Source organism: Pipistrellus kuhlii, unplaced genomic scaffold, assembly GCF_014108245.1.
Source record: "Pipistrellus kuhlii isolate mPipKuh1 unplaced genomic scaffold, mPipKuh1.p scaffold_m20_p_17, whole genome shotgun sequence".
Taxonomy (NCBI): Eukaryota; Metazoa; Chordata; class Mammalia; order Chiroptera; family Vespertilionidae; genus Pipistrellus; species Pipistrellus kuhlii.
The window spans coordinates 19,740,594-19,759,502 of NW_023425482.1; the positions used below are offsets into that span (position 1 = coordinate 19,740,594).

General features: G+C 41.0%; 1 protein-coding gene across 10 annotated transcripts in view; it reads right to left on the minus strand.

The window, feature by feature from the left end:
- The window catches only part of UTP4 (UTP4 small subunit processome component), a 23,996-nt gene continuing 5,087 nt past the window's right edge, over positions 1-18,909 (minus strand). For 2 of the 10 annotated variants that reach the window (XM_036441371.2, XM_036441378.2), the window contains 14 exons: positions 18,452-18,536; positions 16,976-17,065; positions 15,559-15,770; positions 12,812-12,983; positions 12,609-12,700; positions 12,118-12,214; positions 11,079-11,176; positions 9,427-9,549; positions 8,878-9,034; positions 6,270-6,376; positions 4,509-4,604; positions 2,954-3,139; positions 1,410-1,520; positions 1-203 (listed from right to left, as the gene is read on the minus strand). In XM_036441371.2, the coding sequence (XP_036297264.1) occupies positions 87-203; positions 1,410-1,520; positions 2,954-3,139; positions 4,509-4,604; positions 6,270-6,376; positions 8,878-9,034; positions 9,427-9,549; positions 11,079-11,176; positions 12,118-12,214; positions 12,609-12,700; positions 12,812-12,983; positions 15,559-15,770; positions 16,976-17,065; positions 18,452-18,536 (1,743 nt within the window). In that variant the 3' untranslated portion in view covers positions 1-86. Of the gene's footprint in view, positions 204-1,409; positions 1,521-2,953; positions 3,140-4,508; positions 4,605-6,269; positions 6,377-8,877; positions 9,035-9,426; positions 9,550-11,078; positions 11,241-12,117; positions 12,215-12,608; positions 12,701-12,811; positions 12,984-15,558; positions 15,771-16,975; positions 17,066-18,451; positions 18,537-18,909 lie in introns of all 10 variants that reach the window. The other 8 variants (XM_045582752.1, XM_036441369.2, XM_036441376.2 and 5 more) reach the window with 8 other exon arrangements.

Genomic DNA, 18,909 nt, shown 5'->3' on the forward strand with positions numbered 1-18,909 from the left:
TAAAGAATAACATTTTTTTATTAACGTGATTTGTGAAAACAAATAGGAAAGGGCAGTTCAAGGGAGGACACAGACAGTGCCCTATCTTAGGTCCCAAATTTCTTCTTTTTGATGGGTGGTGGGAGTTGAGCGATGATGTCATCCAGGGGCCGTTCTACTGCCACCAGTGTTCCTTCATCCAAAAGATCCATGAAGAGTAGAGGCTGTAGAGAGATGAGAATGACTCTTAGCAGGAGGTAGGCTCCATGCATGCCCAGTCCTAAATAGAGGACCTAGAGCTAAAGGGTTAGTCTAGTTCAAGACTGGAGGGTGTAAATCTCTGACAGCCCGTCCTGCCCTGGGACTCAAAATGGATGAAAAGGCTGGGAACTTTTAACTGAGTTCACGCACAGAAGACTGCAGCAAGGTTTTTCATGTTTCTCTGTACAAAAAAATTAATTTCTTAGAATCAGTATTAACTGAGGGCTTGGAGCCCAAATTTTTGACAAATGACAAGTTACAAATCCATTAAGAAGCTAATCATACTTGAATAATTCACAGACCTTCCTCCCCTTAGAAAAGAATTGCATGCAGGCCCCTCAGAAAATGCTCCGGGGCACCCATGGAACCCCATCTCAGAAGCATAAATATGGAACTTCTAAGGTGGCACAAATAGCTGGAATATCATAGGCTCAGTGATTTCTGTTTTCTATATAGTGAAAAGCCTAGCCCAGAAAAGAAAGTCGTAATAGTCAATGACTTCCATTTGTCGAAAATTATCTTATAGAACACTAGAGGCCCGGTGCATGAAAATTCATGCACTGGAGGGGAGGGAGTGTCTCTCAGCCCGGCCTGCCCCCTCTCAGTATGGGAGCCCTCAGGGATGGGAGGCAACCAGGCGATCAGGGGAAGGCGACACTCCACGACACCTGCCACTGCTGGCACTGCTGGCAGCGCAAGCCTCGGCCGGCCCTGGTGGCTGGGCAGCTGCCATCCGAGGCTTGCCTGGGCCTCAGGCTGGTCCTGGGCAGCTGGGGGTACTGAGGGGACTGGGGGACTCCAGAGGCAGGCCTGGCCACTGCCACCTTTGAGGGCGGGCAGTCAATTAGCATATTCCCTCTTTATTAGATAGGATTCTCCAACTAGAGGTAAAATATAAAAGTCAGCTTTAACACAAAGACCCCACCTAAGCTCCAACATTATTTCTCACTACTGATGTATTTCATTTTGGTTAAGTATGATGTGCCTCTAATCTATTACAGCAAGAACAATGAAACAGACATAAGGGACACACATCCTCAGAAGTTACTTGTCTCCCCAAATGAGTTCCGCTGCATGAAAAATGAAGGTGACATTTTGATAGCTTTTGGATACATTTGGATAATATCACAAGGAATCAACTCTCCAAAATATTATGCAAGATGCTTTACCTTATATTTCTTAGAAATTTTAAAGGCATGGGCTGTGCGCCTCCTGATGACATCTGATTCATTCGTGGGAGGAAGTGGATTGTACAGTAAGGTCTTGTCATTTGGAAGAGGCTAAAACGACAAAGATACACTGTTTAAGTCATTGTTTTTATTGAATGGACCATAATGATTTTTCAGGCAAACACTATCTCCCAACCATCATATATATAATATACATTTACTTCCTCCCTGACTCTCCTCACTTCAGGAAGAGAGCTGTAGTCACTCTTCCAGCTGTACTGCAGAGGGGGGTGAATGAGGCAAAAAGAGCTTGGTACTCTGCCGGCAAGATCAAAGAGCCCAGCTGGGGCTTCCGCCAGTCTTGTCAGTAACACGGAGTGACAGGAATAAACTGGCATGTGCAGGAGCTTAGCCCATGAAGGTTCTGCTTGTCACGGGCTGGCCCAGTGACTAAAGTTCTCCCCAGGAGAAACGGCAACACAACCATCTCCACTGATGTCACTGACACCTCAAGAGATGGCCTCTGGCCAAGCAAGTGATATTTCATCTCTGACTTCCTTGGGAAATAGCTCTGCCCGGAAAGAGGAAGTGATGGACTTATCACCATGCTTGGGAAAAAATACGGGCCGATCTGGACTGAGCTACAAAGAGGCAAGCGAGTGGGAGAGGCCCTTCCTGTGTCACTCAAATTGCAGAAGGCACTTGTCAGCCAACTCGACTTCCCACACCCAGAGGACGCGGAGCCCATGAGAAGCGTTCCAATGACACATCACCACGCACCCTCCTGTAGAGCCATCTGCTGCTTTCCCCGTGTTCCTTCCACCCCCCGCCTCACAGATACACAACACTGTGTGTGTTGCTTGTAATGTAAGCCCACAGTGCATTGCAGGCATGGCCACAGAGCTCAGGGCTCGCGGGAAAGAAAGTGCCTGCTCAAAAAGGATAAACTGCAGTGAATCAAAACACCAGCTGGCAGAGGATGGAATCTAGAACGGGAAAAAATGCCCACCTAAATCACAGCCATGAAGAATTGAAATCTTAGCTGGACTTTTTTTAAGATCTTAAGACCAACTCATCAAGCCTGCAGATAGTGTCTGAGTACATACAGCCTAGGCACGTATGTGGTCCAAACCACAGCCTGTATTCCCTTTGATGAAACCATATTGTTCAGCCACTCAGGGTGCAAAGGTAGCAGTGATTCAGCCAATTCAATGGTTTTCCCAAATGAGGGTCACCTTCTGGATACTGACCTAATCACTTCGCCACTTAAGTTTGTGTACTCACAGGCAAAACAAAGAAGTGGTCAGATTAGCAAAAACCAGTGCACAAAGGCCCACTCCTTCCCCGGAGCCTTAAAAAAATGTGGGAACAAAAACAAGGAATCTGCAAAACAAAAGGCTTCTCTCTCCTCCAAATCATATAGCAGGAAATCTTGATTCTGATTCTCCCTCCTCTAATTTATTGTACCTCTTGCTTTTAGAACTTGCAGTTTCTCAAGTAAAGAAGATTTGGGAAGAGCAAGGGTGAAGTGGCAAAGAACTTACCAAGGACTTGTCGATGATGCAGAACATGTAGGCGTCGTGGAGAAGAATGTGCGCTGGTCTCTTGGGATGAAAACCGATGTGGGTGATGGGAGTATCCCTTTGGAGCCAATGGTGATGAAACCCCTGCTTCTGGATGGCCCGGCTCCACTCTGTATACTGCTTGTCTGGGATGCTGTATTCAAATATCTGAGGAAGAACGTTAGGCGGAAGAAATGCTGGCTCGTATCCAGAAAGACCAGAAAATATCTATATGAACCTTCAGCCTTATGCTTTCTCACTATTCTTTTTTTAAATAAAAAAAAAATTTAAGGTAAATTACAGACTAAATAATTAAACAGCATTGAGGTTTATAATGAAAAGTCACCCTGTAATTTTTACCTCTTCTCCCCAAGACAAAAGTAGCCTGTTATTTTTCTTATTTACATCTTCTCAGAGATATTTGATGCATACAAGACACACTATGACTCATTCAATATAGGTCACTCGTACTCCTTTGAAGAGCCCCTTTGAAGAACACATAATTACCCACGCACTTTTTGGATGTACCACGACTGACTTATCTAGTCTGTTTAATAGACATTTAGATTAATTCTAATCTTTGGCTACAACAAACAAGGCTGCAATGATTATCTCTGTATCAATGTCCTTCTGTACAGCTGAAAGCATATTATCTGTAGGAAGAACTTTTAGAATGTTAACTTCAAATCAAAGATTATGTGCATTAAATGTTTTTATAGATATTGCCAAAATGTTCTCTAAAGAAGTCATACTGATTTCTGCAATGTATGGAGTGCTGTTTCCCTATACTCTCACATCCTGTGTATTATCACCTTTATTGATCTTTGCTAATCTACCAGGTACATAAACCTCTCCCACCAGTTTTAATGACTGAAGAATTTACGGGACCAACTGCCAGTAAAAGGCATCAGGTGGACATGATCATTATATGTGACAAAGGAGGTGGCTTCACTAATCTTTCAGTCTTTGATTAAGGACACAGCTCTATGAAACTAAAAAGAGAGATTTAATTTTTTTGGCTAGAATGTAATATATGAGTGTGCATGTGCGAGTGTAAAAACTACTGATTACATTAGCACGCACCATTTGCCTGGAAGTCTACTTAAATGTGCTTCTCGGATCACATTTAAATCTTTCCAGTGAGGAAGGTATTATCATGCCCTTTTTACAGATGAAGTCAGAATAATTTCAGAGTATGTTCTATAGCTCAGGTATTTCAGAGATCTCCTTAAAACGACAATCTTCTTACAATTTAGTATGAAAAAAAGCGGGAGGCTGAGCACTAATTTTGGCTGGTATTAGGTACCTGATTTCCTCACCTGCAAAAGTGAAGGTTAGTTATGTTTTCATCACTTTCAACTCTCAAAATCTTATTCCATCCCATATCCAGTCTAACACCTGAATCCACGTTCTCTCCAGTCTAAATCGACCTTCATATCATCCAGTACTTCCAAGGAAAGGGTCTTCCAAAGTTATCATCTCAGCTTCTAAGTTACCGTCCAGCAAAAAGTAATTGGAAAGCACCAGAATCTCTCACCTGCTGGTCAGAATGAGCGATGACAAGGTTGTTGGTTTTGGGGGCTATGGCCAGAGCAGTCACAGGGAAATTGTAAGCAGGAACTGTGCAGTGAAGCTGGGAAGAAGCAGACATAAAAGGCACCTCTATGTGATACCCACACCCAAGAAAGACTGGATGGTCTAAGTCAATTGTCTTTAAAGAGTATCACTTGGAACGCAAAGGGTCCTATGAAAGTTCCCATAAATGTCAGGCATTTCTCCAAACAGTAAAATTTTATCTCTTAAAAAAAAAAAAATGTTTTAACTGCTTACAAAACTGACAGCATTTGCAGAGTAAAGCTTTCCCTGCTGTCTTGATATCAACATAAACTGATCGTAAACATGTCATTAAACAGAGAATCTACATATCCACACTGGATTTAGAAGAAATCAATGCTGCCCTGGCCAGCGGTACAGTGGTTAGAGTGTCGGCCCATGCACAGAAGGGTTGCGGGTTCCATCAAGGGAATCTGGGTTGCAGGTTCCAAATTGCGGTGAGTGTGGGAGGCAACCAGTCAATGTGTCTCTCTCACATTGATGTTTCTCTCTCCTTCTACTCTCTCTGAAAAGCAGCGGAAAAATATCCTCTGGTAAGAATTAACAACAAAAAAGAAATAAATCAATGCCTGGGCTTGGACATTTATGTACAACTGAAAGGCATTTGCACTACTACACAGGACAGTCTTAAATGCCAGGCAAGCCTCAAAAAGCAAGCAGTACACACTATTCCCACAATGTAATAAAGATTAAGTTGTGTAGTTAACAGGCAAACCCATTAAATGCAGCAATATGGCATCCTATATTATAAAAGCCTCATATAAAGCCTAATATGCAAATTGTTTGACTGGGAGTTTGACCACTCACTATTATGTGCACTGACTACCAGGGGGTGGCACGGGACATGGCTGGTGTTGGCAGCAGGTGGCAGTTCTGATGAGAGCAGGACCACGGCAGGATGGTGGAGCAGGTGAGCAGGCAGCACCAGGACAAGGCAGGTGCAAGCGGGGGCCGATAGCCCTGCTGATTGCCTTGTAGATGGTGGCCAGCTGTGCTCACTGCATCTCCACTTGGGGACTCGGGTACTGTGACTCAGGCAGAGGGGGCATGCAGGGGCCCAGGTGCTGCCCAGAGGTCAGCTGGGACCTGCCTTTTCACATCAGATGCGCACTTTTATCGTCAGTCAAGCCTAGGGACCACAAATTTCATGCATGGGGCCTCTAGATGGTTCTATAAACTTCATGCTTATCCCAAGTTTTGGGTGGTTCTTATCTGACTTTTATGATGAAGATTTGTAAGGGACCACTAGTGATTCAATGGGTGAATGACAATATCATTACTGATTCATGAAAAATGTTTTCCTGCTATTTCTCTGTCAAATTTCTGGTCCAGTTTAATTTAAAAAGTACCCTGAGATTGCAAGGTAAACTATTAAAGGAAATTGTTACCAACTGTAACTATTCACCATGGTAGATAAAAAATTTCCTCTCCAAAATATAGAAATGTTGGCTCATCACCCATAAATCCTTAATTTCAAATTTCTGGGCACCAGTGGTTTCAGTTCCCACTGACTGATTTTAATATGGTAGATTACAGCTTTTAGATCCCAAACAAGTAAAACAGGAAAAATTCTTGGTTAAGATAAAAAAAAAGCCTAGTAATTTTCCAGGTCATACCAACTGGCCCTGAATCTTAAACCTGCAGGGTGAACTTCTTGTGTGCTGCTACTAAACCGAAAGCTCACCTTCAGACGTTTCACACTGTACACATGGACGCCAGCACTGGTGCCGGATGCAGCTAACCAATTCCCGTCTGGACTGACGGCCAACAGACACATGGACTCCACTGTCCCTGTGAGGACAGGACAACAGGTAAGTCTGAATTCAATGTCCAATGTCCACAGCCAGCCCTGCTTTGATGATGGCAAAGCCAGTAAGATCCTCAGTTCTAAATTACTAATAGAATAATTTTTAAAAAATACATTTTTTAAAAATTGATTTCAAAGAGAGGAAGAGAGATAGAAACATCAATAATGAGAGAAAATCACTGATTGGCTGCCTCCTGCTCACCTAATACTGTGGATTGAGCTCACAACCTGGGTATGTGCCCTGACCAGAACAGAACCATGACCTTCTGGTTCATAGGTGGACACTCAACTATACTGAGCCATATAGACTGGGGACGAGGATAATTTCTTGATAATTCTGCAAATAAGTTCTACATAAGTTAGTCTATTTTCATTTAATAACTACTCTTCATATAAAGAGGAGCCGGAGAGATAAACATGAAGGCATCACTTGTTCAGGCCTGAATGAGAGACACTGCCTACTACAGGAATGAAGAATCAAGGTAGCAGCTACCACTAAAATCTATATTTTGTTTTAAAAATCCTTCTCTACCAAGTAGGTTTTTAAAAATGTATTTTTATTGATTTCAGAGAGAAAGGGAGAGAGAGAAACATCAATGATGAGAGAGAATCATTTATCGGCTGCCTCCTGCAAGCCCTCATCCCCCCACTAGGAATTGCGCCCACAACCTACACATATGACCTTGACCAGAAATGAACCTGGGACCCTTCAGTCTATCCACTGAGCCAAACTGGCGAGGGCTCTACCAAATAGTTTTTATTAAAAGTTAGGGACAAACATCCCATTCAACAGGCTTAAAGCATATCTTAAATTTATTGAGCTGCATGCTATATATTTAGCATTACAGGAGCATGGGCACATATGAGCCATCTTTGTCATCAAAAGATTTTAAACCAATCTGGCAACATAAAAACTCATGTGGGATAAAAATCAGACAGTGATGCTATATGCCAAAATACATGCTGCTGTAGCACCCCCAAATGATAAAAAAAAAAAGCTCTAATGCAAGGCATAAGTCAGATGCTGAAGGATGGGTGAGGTAGGTAGGAAAAGATGAAGAACGTGAGCTAAGTAACAAGAAATGAAATGCACAGGTTTGAAGGCTGTGAAGAAACCAGCCTGACTCTAAGGAAGAAGTGAGATGAGAGAGAAGAAGTAAAAGTATATATACTATGCAGGGCCTAATTTTAAGGGATGCTAAATGCAAACTAAAGAGTCTTAAGTTTTATAATAAAAACATATAGGCACTCAATAAAAATTGGCAGTTTACTTTATCTGATTACTAACTTGTGGGTTTCTTTTCCTGCATGCTTTGGAAGCAGCTTATGAACAGTGAGAGTTTAAGTTAAAAGAGTTGACTTTTGTCTTGGCTGGTGTGGCTCAGTTGGTTGGGCATTGTCCTGTGCACCAAGTGATGGCTGGTTTGATTCCTGGTCAGAGCGCATGCCCAGATTGCAGACTTAATCCCTTGTAGGGGGCATGCAGGAGGCAGCCGATCGATGTTTTTATTTCTCTCTCCCTCTCCCTTCCTCTCTAAAAAATCAATAAAAATATTAAAGAGGCCGAAACCTGTTTGGCTCAGTGGATAGAGCGTTGGCCTGCGGACTGAAAGGTCCAAGGTTTGATTCCGGTCAAGGGCATGTACCTTGGTTGTGGGCACATCTCCAGTAGGGGGTGTGCAGGAGGCAGCTGATCGATGTTATGTTCTCCCTCATTGATGTTTCTAACTCTCTATCCCTCTCCCTTCCTCTCTGTAAAAAATCAATAAAATATATATTTTAAAAATATATATTTTTTTTAAAAAAGAGTCGACTTTCCAAGCTGATAGTCTAAGTGACCATGAAGCTGCTATAATCCAGGGTGAAGAAGAAGGAAAAAGGCCCATGGGAAGCATCCAAGAAAACTACTAACTTAAATTAAGCTGGGTGACTAAGTCCTCAATAATTAACTCAACAAGTTAACTACAAAGTCACTTATTCATGCATATGCATTTATGTTCTCAAAGAACAGGGAAAAGTGACCATGAACATTATATGATAGGTAATGAAACTGTATGTGTAAGTTCATCTTTATAAAAACAACCAAAAAATTAACATGTCTATAAAATGCCTGCCTACACACATACTGGATACAACTATATTAACAGTAGTCAGGATTATAAATTATTTTAATGTTCTTGTTGCCCTGCTAACAAAAACTCTTTCAAGGGTGATGAAACTTCTCTGGCCCCAAATAAAGAATCAAGAGCCCAGTGAGAAAAGAGTAGGTGTGAGGAATATTTCACATCTCATCAACGTTTTTATTTGCCAGATATCTCCTCCTACTTTAAATTGCAACCATGTGAGTGGATGCACTTGCATGGGGGAGAAGACTGTCAGTGAATACCCGACAATGAATAAGGTTTAAAAGAAAGAAGAAAAAAAAAAAAAATAGATATATCAGAGGCCGACAGCTCTTTCCTATGGCCAGTTACTAAATTCCTACCTGACTGAGCCTGGAAAGTGTGCAGGTGCTTGAAGCTTCCTTCCAACAGCCGAAGGATATGCAGCGATCCTTGATTTGAAGCCACAAAGAGCTTTGTTGAATCTTCAGAAAACATAATCTGAACAGCAGAACGAAGGCACGCTGGCATTTTGGAAACCTTGGGGTGGACCAGTAGTAAAAAAAGACCGGTGAGAGAGAGAAGCGAGACCTAGAGGCCATCAGTAATAATCTCCGCCAGCCTTCAGTTACATTCATGCTTCCTGTGTCTAAGGAAGCCAACTGACGAAGGGTCAGGGACACTGACATGTCTGATGTAACCCATACACCCCCGTCTCCTTTATCTCTTCAAAAAGCTCGAACTTTACTGCCACTCTCTGGCATTTCCCTACTCTTCCAAAAACAAAAGCAAATCCAAGTGGAAAAAATAAAACACCTTTCTCCAAATACCTTCCACTGAGTAAGGATTCCTATCCAGTACGTTCCCACTTCACACAAAAATTTACTTAGGAATTTTCTTCTCGTTCAACCAGACCCTGGGTTATCACTTACCCTGTGGAGGCTTAGGTTGTCATGTTCGTAATTCAACCGACGGAGAAAAAACCGAGACGCTGTAGAATACGCTATCCAACTTCCACATGGGGATACACAGCTGCAAATAATGTTCTCGGGCCCCTGCAATGTCAGGAATGAGGATGAGTGTTCAAGTAAAACGTGAGACAACGAGGTTCACTGTGATATGAATCCCTAAGCTGTCATCACTCTGGACGAATCCACAAACACCTACACACAATCCTGACAATTACATACTGTGTGTCACAGTGATTACGTCAGAAGCAGAGTACCTAAACAGTGTGGCGTTGGTTTCCAGGAGCTGAGATCTAAGAATACTGTGAACTAAATAATCTCAGCCCTGTGTACCTCACAGACAGCTGCATATTAAACCCTAACGTCAGAAACCCGAGCAGAGAGGCACTTAATGCAGGAAGCTTTGGAGGCGAGGTGACTTGGAGGATTGATTTGTTTGTTCTAGGACAGTCTACTGTAAAGATCTCTGAGAAGCCCTGTCCTGGGGGCTCAGTTAGCTGGGGCATGTCCTATAACACTAAAGGCTGCCGATTGGATTCCCAGTCAGGACACATACCCAGGCTGCAGGGCTGCAGGTTTGATCCCCAGTTGGGGTGCATAAGAGAGGAAAATTATCAATGTTTCTCTCTCACATCGATGTTTATTTCTCTCTCTCTTCCTCTAGCTAAAAAAAAAAATAAAAAAAAAAAATCCATAAAAACATATCCTGGGGTGAGGATTAAAAAAAAAGAAGGGGGCCTCTAAGAAATAATAAGTGAAAAAATTTGCAGAACAAGAGAAAAATTGGTAACATTTATATACTTGAAAAAACTCACGAAATATAAGTAAATGTATGAAAATACGTATGTACCACATAAATACTCTCTCACTCAAAGAAGATCTGGAAGGACATATTACAGCTGGCCAATTAACAATTATTTCAGGAAATGGAATTAGAATTAAAGAAGTGGATGAGGAAATAAACTATCAATATTGCTTGAATTTTTTACAGTGAGATTGTAGTCACAAATATTTGTGTAATTAAAATAAAGTTTTTTTTTTTAAATAACACAAAGAAGTTTGCATAGTAGATTCCCATTATTATAAAAAGAAAAGGCATATGCACAAATGGGTGGAAATTTTTTTCTGGAAGGATATACAAGAAACTATTGGCAGCTGAAACCGGTTTGGTTCAGTGGATAGAATGTCTGCCTATGGACTGAAAGGTCCCAGGTTCAATTCCGGTCAGGGGCATATATCTTGGTTGTGGGCATATCCCCAGAAGGGGGTGTGCAAGAGGCAGCTGATGGATGACTCTCTCATCGTTGTTTCTAACTCTCTATATCTCTCTCCCTTCCTCTCTGTATAAAATCAATAAAATATATTTTTTTAAAAAGCATATTATTTTCATAATAATACAAAAAAAATAATAAAACCAATTTCCTGTATTCACCCACCCAATAAATTCTAAATGTCCAACATATAATCATGGGAAATCCAGTTCTGCTGACAAGGTACTTCATTCAAATTATTTTAGATTTTATAGTTAGTGTTTTCAACTAAGTAATCCTCAAAATTCAGCAGGAGAAAATGCTCTGGATTTCAGAGACTGCACACATACAGTTAAACTTCCTTACCTTTGTTTTGAGCTGCAGTAAATGATCTGCATCTTTGGAGAGTGGAAGGGTATCCCCATGCTTTCCTGGAACAAGAAATTTCCCTGAGGTTTTTCCTCTTCAAAGAAAGGTTATTTGTATATATTTTTTCTTCTAAAGTCATTCCTGGATAGAATGGGGACTCTGACAGTGACAAATCAGGAAACTATCTTCATAAGCCTACCATTTTCTGGGGAAAGCAGTGAACATTTTCTTAACTTCTTTTTGGGTGTCCTCCATGGCCCTATGGTACATCACTAATTTGCTGAAGCTCAACACCACAGCCAGGCATTTAGGTGGGTAAAAGTGGAATTTGTGGTTGCTGTGGCCTCAACTCCATTTGCTCATTTTGGAAACTTATTCCAATATAAACCTAATCCAATATAAAACAATAGAACCTAAACATTTCCTTACAGGGCATACAAAAGGCCAGTAGGCTCTCATCCTAGTACCGTGATCAGCGAACAGTGGCTCGCGAGCCACACGCGGCTCTTTGGCCCCTTGAGTGTGGCTCTTCCACAAAATACCATGGCCTGGGCGAGTCTATTTTGAAGAAGTGGCAATAGAAGAAGTTCAAGTTTTAAAACTTGGCTCTCAAAAGTAATTTTAATCATTGTACTGTTGATATTTGGCTCTGTTGACTAATGAGTTTGCAGACCATTGACCTAGTAAGATCTGTTGCGTCCTCCTAGCAGGGATGTCACTAACCAACATTAAATCCTGCCATTTTTCAACATCCTATTTTGATCCTAACCAAAACAGTGCGAACTACGATTCCACAACCTTCACACTCTCTACATCCTGCTACCACTACCCATTCTACCATACAGAACTGTAAACTTTTAACAGATCTAACACTCGGAAGAACTCCTTTGCTCCATCTGGTGGATGGAAACCATGAGTTCCAAGGGACAAGAAAAATCTACTTCCCATTTTTCCATAAGCAGAGTATCAATTGCAATTCTAAGTTTTGGCTTCTCTCTTCAGTTTTCTTCCTAGGAAAGTCTTGCTCCCATCTTACCTGTTGCAACTGTAGATCCCAGTCGCCAAAGATCCAAGTGATGAGAAAACTGGAAGAGGAGCAGCTGTCTCTTTTTTGAACAGGAAATGAGACGTCGCTGTATCCAAGAATCGAAAAGTGGTAAGTCAGTCAGGGTCATCTACTGTTGCAGTATGAGATATAGCAGCAGCATCTTAGCATATTTTTACTGCTAAAATCCATTTGCCTGATAAGTATTTCCTACACAATACCATATGCCAGGCACTGTCCTAGGGTCTAAGAACACACTGGTAAATAAAAGCATACCTACCGCTCTCAAGCTCATAGTCTAAAGGATTGACACAGAATTAAGCAAGCATTTACACTAAGTGTGCTAAGAACTGTAACATGGCTAAGCACAATATGTAACAAAAAAGCGCCGAGCATAGGAAGTGTGAGCTATGCTCAGACTGTTGTGTGACAGAGGAATTGGAAAATGAAGAGAACGTGGGGGAATAGGGGGTGATACTTACATGGGGAAAAGTGATTTTTCGGAGAGCAGCATCGTAGTTCTTTACCTCCACTTTCTCCATGAGAGGACGAATGACTAAGTGGGTGTCAGTGCCTAGGCGGGAGGGAGGGAGTGGGGAGAAGACATCAGAATTAGAAAATGTCTTGCGTGAAAACAAGCAGAGCTGGGCAGAGTGCAGCAGCAGCTGGCGAGGGCGGAACCCACCTCCCGATATCAATGCTGTCGGGCTGTGGGCCACGGTCCGCACGTCGTGTGTGTGATGCTGGAATGGCTTTGTCCGTACCCACTGCTTCTCGCTGCTGTTGGAAGTCACAGAGACCAGCTGAAAATGGAATACTGTCCCCTCGGCTGTGCCCACCACGAAACTGTCTTCTTGCTGAGAAATTAAATCATCAAGGAGGTACAGTTGAGCAAAACAGGGCCCACCTTGAGAAAGACTTCCTGAGGTTGTCTATCTGGGCAGCTTAGGGGAAAACTGATGCCCAGAATTGGAAGGTAGGTTACAGGGGTCTTTTTCCTCTAGATTCTAGAGTCTAGAAGGTAACGATTCCAACACAGGAGCAAGCTCACTCATAGATAATAACACATCCCCTACTGGCACAATTAACAATATGTACCTCAACCAATTACAGAGCTTTCATATATACAAACTAGACTTCATTAGAAATTCAATAAAAAAGATAAAATATCTAAGAATAAATTTAACAAGAAATATGCTAGGCCTATAAAAGAAAAAATTTTTTAAGTCCTCCTTAAAGGACACAAAAGATGACCTACACAAAGAAACCCATACCATATTCTTGAATGAGAATATTTAACATGATAAAAATATTGATGATCACTAAGTAAACTTTTAAGTTTTACATAACCCAATAAAAATACTGATAGCCCTATACTTGGAATTAAAAAAGTTGTTTCTTGAATTCATATAGAAGAAACAAACAAAAACCTAAAAAATAAACACAAACAAACCAATCCAAGCAAGAATAGTAATGAATATATATTCTCAAAGGTTTGGAAGCAGGGACTCAAATAGAAACCTGAACACCAGTGTTCACAGCGGCATTATTCACAAGATGAAATATGATAACAACCCAAACCTCCATCAACAGATAATAAACTCAATGAGGTGTTTCATTCAGATAAACATAATGGAGTATTATTTAGCCTTAAGGAGGAATGAAATTCTGATAATGCTACAACATGGATGAACTTTGAAAACATTATGCTAAGTAAATAACAAAGACACAGAAGAACAAATATATGATACCACTTATGAGGTACCCAGAACAGGCAAATTCATAGGGACATAAGGTAGGGTCCAACTTTGAATGTGAAGAAGTTTTAGGAATACCTTAATCACTTTATGTCAGTTATACTTTCCTTTTTATATATGCATAAGTGCTATCACAAAAACTTACGTTTAAGTCTCAAGGAACTCTTCAATAAGAAAAAATATAACTTCTATGTTTAAAAAAGCATTGTGTCATTTTATAATAGTTTATAATATATGCTTATATTATAAAATACATATTTTATTTACAAAAAAACCCACTATGGTATAGTTTAATTGACTGTGTTTCTTCTTTTTCTAACAAAAAAATTATGGCATATTTTACAATCAGATATAAAGAGTCAATGCAATGTAGTAATATAGGCATATGAGAAAAGAAAGATCAAATAGTATAAAATAGTATACAATACAAATTAAACCTGCCTCCCACTGACCTCCCCCAGTTACCCTCTCCAGAAATTATAATTTGCATTTAAAAAATCCTCTTAGAGATATTATATATGTATACATACACACATATACTGGCATAACTGAATACACATAAAATGCTTAATACATAAATACCTAATATACAATATCTAATATGTAAATCTACCCCTTCTTCTCTTAACATACTATTATGTCCTGTACTCTGGGCCTGAGGCGTGAGGATGCCTGTAAGAATGGGCCTTCCTTCCCCCAGCTGCCAGCACCGCCTTCGCTTAGGCCAGAGCCGCCTTCTTTTTTTCCCTTTTTTCTTTTTAAATACACTTTATTGAGTTTTAACAGAGAGAAAGAGAGACAGAAAGCCAGAAACATCCATCAGCTGCCTCCTGCATGACCCCCTACTTGGAACTGTGTGTGCAACCCAGGTATGTGCCCTTGACAGGAATCAGTCCGGGAACCACTGTGCCAAGTGAGCTAGGGCTCAACTTATAGTTTTATTATAGTTTATAGGTGACATCTACATGTTTTATAGGCTTTAATACACACAAAATTGTTCTCACGGAAAACCTGTGAAATGGGACAGAAACATTTTATAGGCAAGGAAAGTATACATGTGTGATCTCTACACTAGAAACTGGATTTCACCCTTAAGATAGCAAGCAATTCTCACATTAAGAAGGGGAAAAAAAATAAAGGATGTAGTCAACAAACCTCAAAATTACTTCTATGCCTCACTGCTAAAATACCCAAACGTTTCTGATTAAGCACTCTGGTTACCAAAAGGAAAGAGGCACACCTGTTCAATACAAAATTGCTTAAGTCTTATTCAAATAGAAGACAATGAACATTGTACAAAATCACTATAAAATCATCTTCTAATTTCCCAAGATAGGAAGCAGGAGAACAGTTGTGGAGAGGGGAAACATTGCTTCTATTGACTCTTTGCGCACACTGTGCTCTCTCTGCAATCAGACATGATGAACTAGGGGTGGGAGTGCCTGAAGAAATCCTTTCTGCAGCTAACCAATCTTTCAGAGAATATTCTCCAGCTAAGAGGGTAAAAGAGCTCAGGGAAATTATGTGACTCTCCAGATAGATTTTCCTAAACTCATCTTCCTCCAGTGCAACGTTCAGAGCCAGGGAACAGTGTTTGTGGTGCAACACTGCCAGGGCCTTGTCTACTCATCGCCCGGGCTGTACCGGAACTGCTCAAAACAGGAGCCACACTCACATCTGAGACAGCAATGGACTGCACGTCAGCGTTTGCAACGAGATGGGTCTTCACAAGCGTCCCAGTAGCCGAGTCCCAGAACTGCACCTTTCCAGCAGAGTCCACACTGATGACAGTGCCATCCGACAGGAAGGCCACACCCCATATGATACACTTCCGCTTAGACACACCCATGTACTGCCTATCCACCAGCATCTTATGAACAGCGCTTCCTGAAAAATAAGAAAAGTCCACATTTGAATGATGTGGTACACATACATTAAGTTAGCTACCTGAACACAGACCACATCCAATATACTATTACACTACTTACAGTGAACTCAGTCTCTGAACACCAAAATGGTTGCCTAAAGAGGAGAGATGGATGTGGTGACAGGGAAGGGACAGAAATTTGCTGGAGGGCGGAGGTGGAATGGAAGAGACTTTGCTTAAAACTAGCCACTTGCACATAACCATTACACTTTGCTCTTTTCTCAAAATTGTTTGAGCACAGACTGAGAAGACAGCTCCTCCAACCATTAACATTAGAATGGGTGCTTTCAGAGGTTGAACTTTTGTGATAAGACCACTGTTCTCTTCTGGTTTGCACTAATCTGTACAATATCTTGATAAGTCTCTGTTTAGATTTACACTGAATGACCAGGTTATTATGATCTCTGAATGCATAATAATCTGGCCACTCAGTGTATATCCTGTATTATCCTATATAATAAAAGGCTACTATGCAAATTGTCCCCTCGACCAGGAGTTTGACCAGCAGGCAGGCTGGCCAACTGCCCATGTCCCCTCCCCCTGGCCAGGCTGACCAGACCCCACCTATGCACAAATTCATACACTGGGCCTCTAACTCTCTCTCACACACAAACAGTGGCGAATTTGGTAAATAGCCCTAGCTGGTTTGGCTCAGTGGACAGAGCTTCAGCCTATGGACTGAAGGGTTCCAGGTTCGATTCCAGCCAAGGGCACATGCCTAGTTATATCATTGGCATATGGCACTGATAACTGCATGGCATTTATTTATTGATTTCAGAGAGGAAGGGAGGATAGAGATAGAAACATCAATTATGAGAGAGAATCATATAAGTACATATGCATAGGTTGTGGGCTACATCATCAGTAGGGGGCATGCGGGAGGCAGCCAATGAATGATTCTCTCTCATAATTGATGTTTCTATCTCTCTATCCTCCCTTCCTCTCTGAAATCAATAAATAAATAATACTGGATTCCATAGAAGAACCAAGATTCCTCCCAAAGCAGGATTAGTAATCCAAGAAAGGACTGAAATTCATGGTGAACATTCCAGAAGATTAACGAGGTTAGGGCTAAACATCGTTACAACATAACAAGAACTCCAGTTTGTCAGAAATGTGAATCTAACAAGACCCAGATCCCAAATAAATTGAGAAAAACAGTCACCTGATTTGATGTCAAACACACTAATGTAGTCTATGGAGCCAGCTGCAATGTGGGTGCCAGAGGGATGCCAGCTGAGACTCAGGATGCGACCTTGGGAGTTGAACAATAAAAAAATGGACATACACATAAATACACAGCAAAAGGTAACTGAGTTCTCCCTCTACAATTATCTATGGGGCTACTGTTCTCTAGTTTTAGCTCCCACTATTACTGCACTCTTGTGAAGAACTGGTTTATAATAGATGAGGAACAACTTTGCCCTGGGATCCATAATGAAGTATTTGGTACTAACTCTAATAATGTATAAATGGTGGATGGGAGTATAAAGAAGCACAACCTTTAGTAGTAGATCTGGTAGTAGCCTAACAAAATGTAAATGTGCATGTTTGGCCCAGTAATTGCACGGGGAATTAATCGAAGAGTAATACTTGCATGAGTGCCCAAAAACATGTATATAAAAATATTCACTGCACCACTGGTTGTAGTAGTAAAGAAATAATTACTATCCATCAATTGGAGTTTGACTAAATGAACTATGGAACACCGGAAAATGCAACACCATGCAGACTAGCATGACAGACAGATGTCTGTGATGTAAAAAGTGAGAACAAAGTTGAAAACAGGTTCAGGCACCCTTGTGTATTTGTTTATATGAATATTCTAAAAAGTCTAGAAGATTAATCTCAAAATGTTGTCTACATAGGGGAATGAGATATTTATTTTCTCTTTTATTCTTGGCTAAACATATGAAATTTTTAAAAAGAACACCCAAAGGTATTAAAAACAACCAAAATATGAATCTGTGTAGCAGAGAATAACCATTCATAATGGACACAAAGGACACATGAGACAGTTATTATTTGCTAGAAGGGGAGTTAGCAAACCATGGCCTTAAGGCCAAATGCGGCCCACGCCCTTTCTCTGAAAGTAAAGTTTTACGGGAGCATGCCCATTTGTCTAAGTATTATCTATGGCTATTTTTGTGCCACGACAGAGTCGGCAGAGATGGTCTGACTTATATAGCTTAAAATATTTACTACTTTGTGTCCTTACAAAAACAGTTTGCAGCTGTGGTGGTGGGAGCCTCTAAGTGCTAAGGATATCAGACAACTGGACATCCCTGAGGGCTCCTGGACTGCAAGACGACACAGGCTAGGATAAGGGGACCCTCACCTCCAAGTGCACAACTTTTGTGCACCAGGCCTCTAGCCTGTAATAATAAAAGTATAATATGCTAATTAGACTGGACATATTTCCAGGTGACCTTTTGGATGAAGCTGGCGCTGGAAGGGAAGCCCAGGTCCCGGGTGCCAGCTGCTGGGGGAAGGAAGGCCTACTCTTGCACAAATTTTGCGCATCAGGCCTCTAGTAGTTAAAATATTACCTGGACCCCTGGGGGAATATCCCATCCCTAGTGGCACATACACGTAACTATTTGCTAAGGCTATTCACAGCCCCACCAGAAATGACCCTTACTTTTCTGCCGATCAAAATTTCTTTCAAACTGGATTTTGTCTGGGTTGATTTGAAATAGTTTTACAGATCCATCTTCACAACCAACCTATTAGGGGAGAGGAGGTAGGAAATAGATAAGATAAGCATTTTACATTTTTAACTCAACTTATTTACTTACAAATATATACATTTCTTCCCTAAAGTGATCACTTGCTCTGAAAAATAATTAGTAAGAGAAAAAAGTATTGGAACCAAGAAACTAGTTGTGTATTCTTGGTAGCCTTTATATCCTGACAAGAAAGCAGGCTAAATAGTGGCCCAATTCCTGCACTGGACATAGAATAGAAATAGGATTTCACAGGGCATTTCTGCTAGAGACCCATGGACTAAATGAAAGACCTAATAACTATACTCTGAGTGGCCAGATTATTATGATCTCTGAACGCATAATAATCTCGTCACTCTGTCTATATGTATGT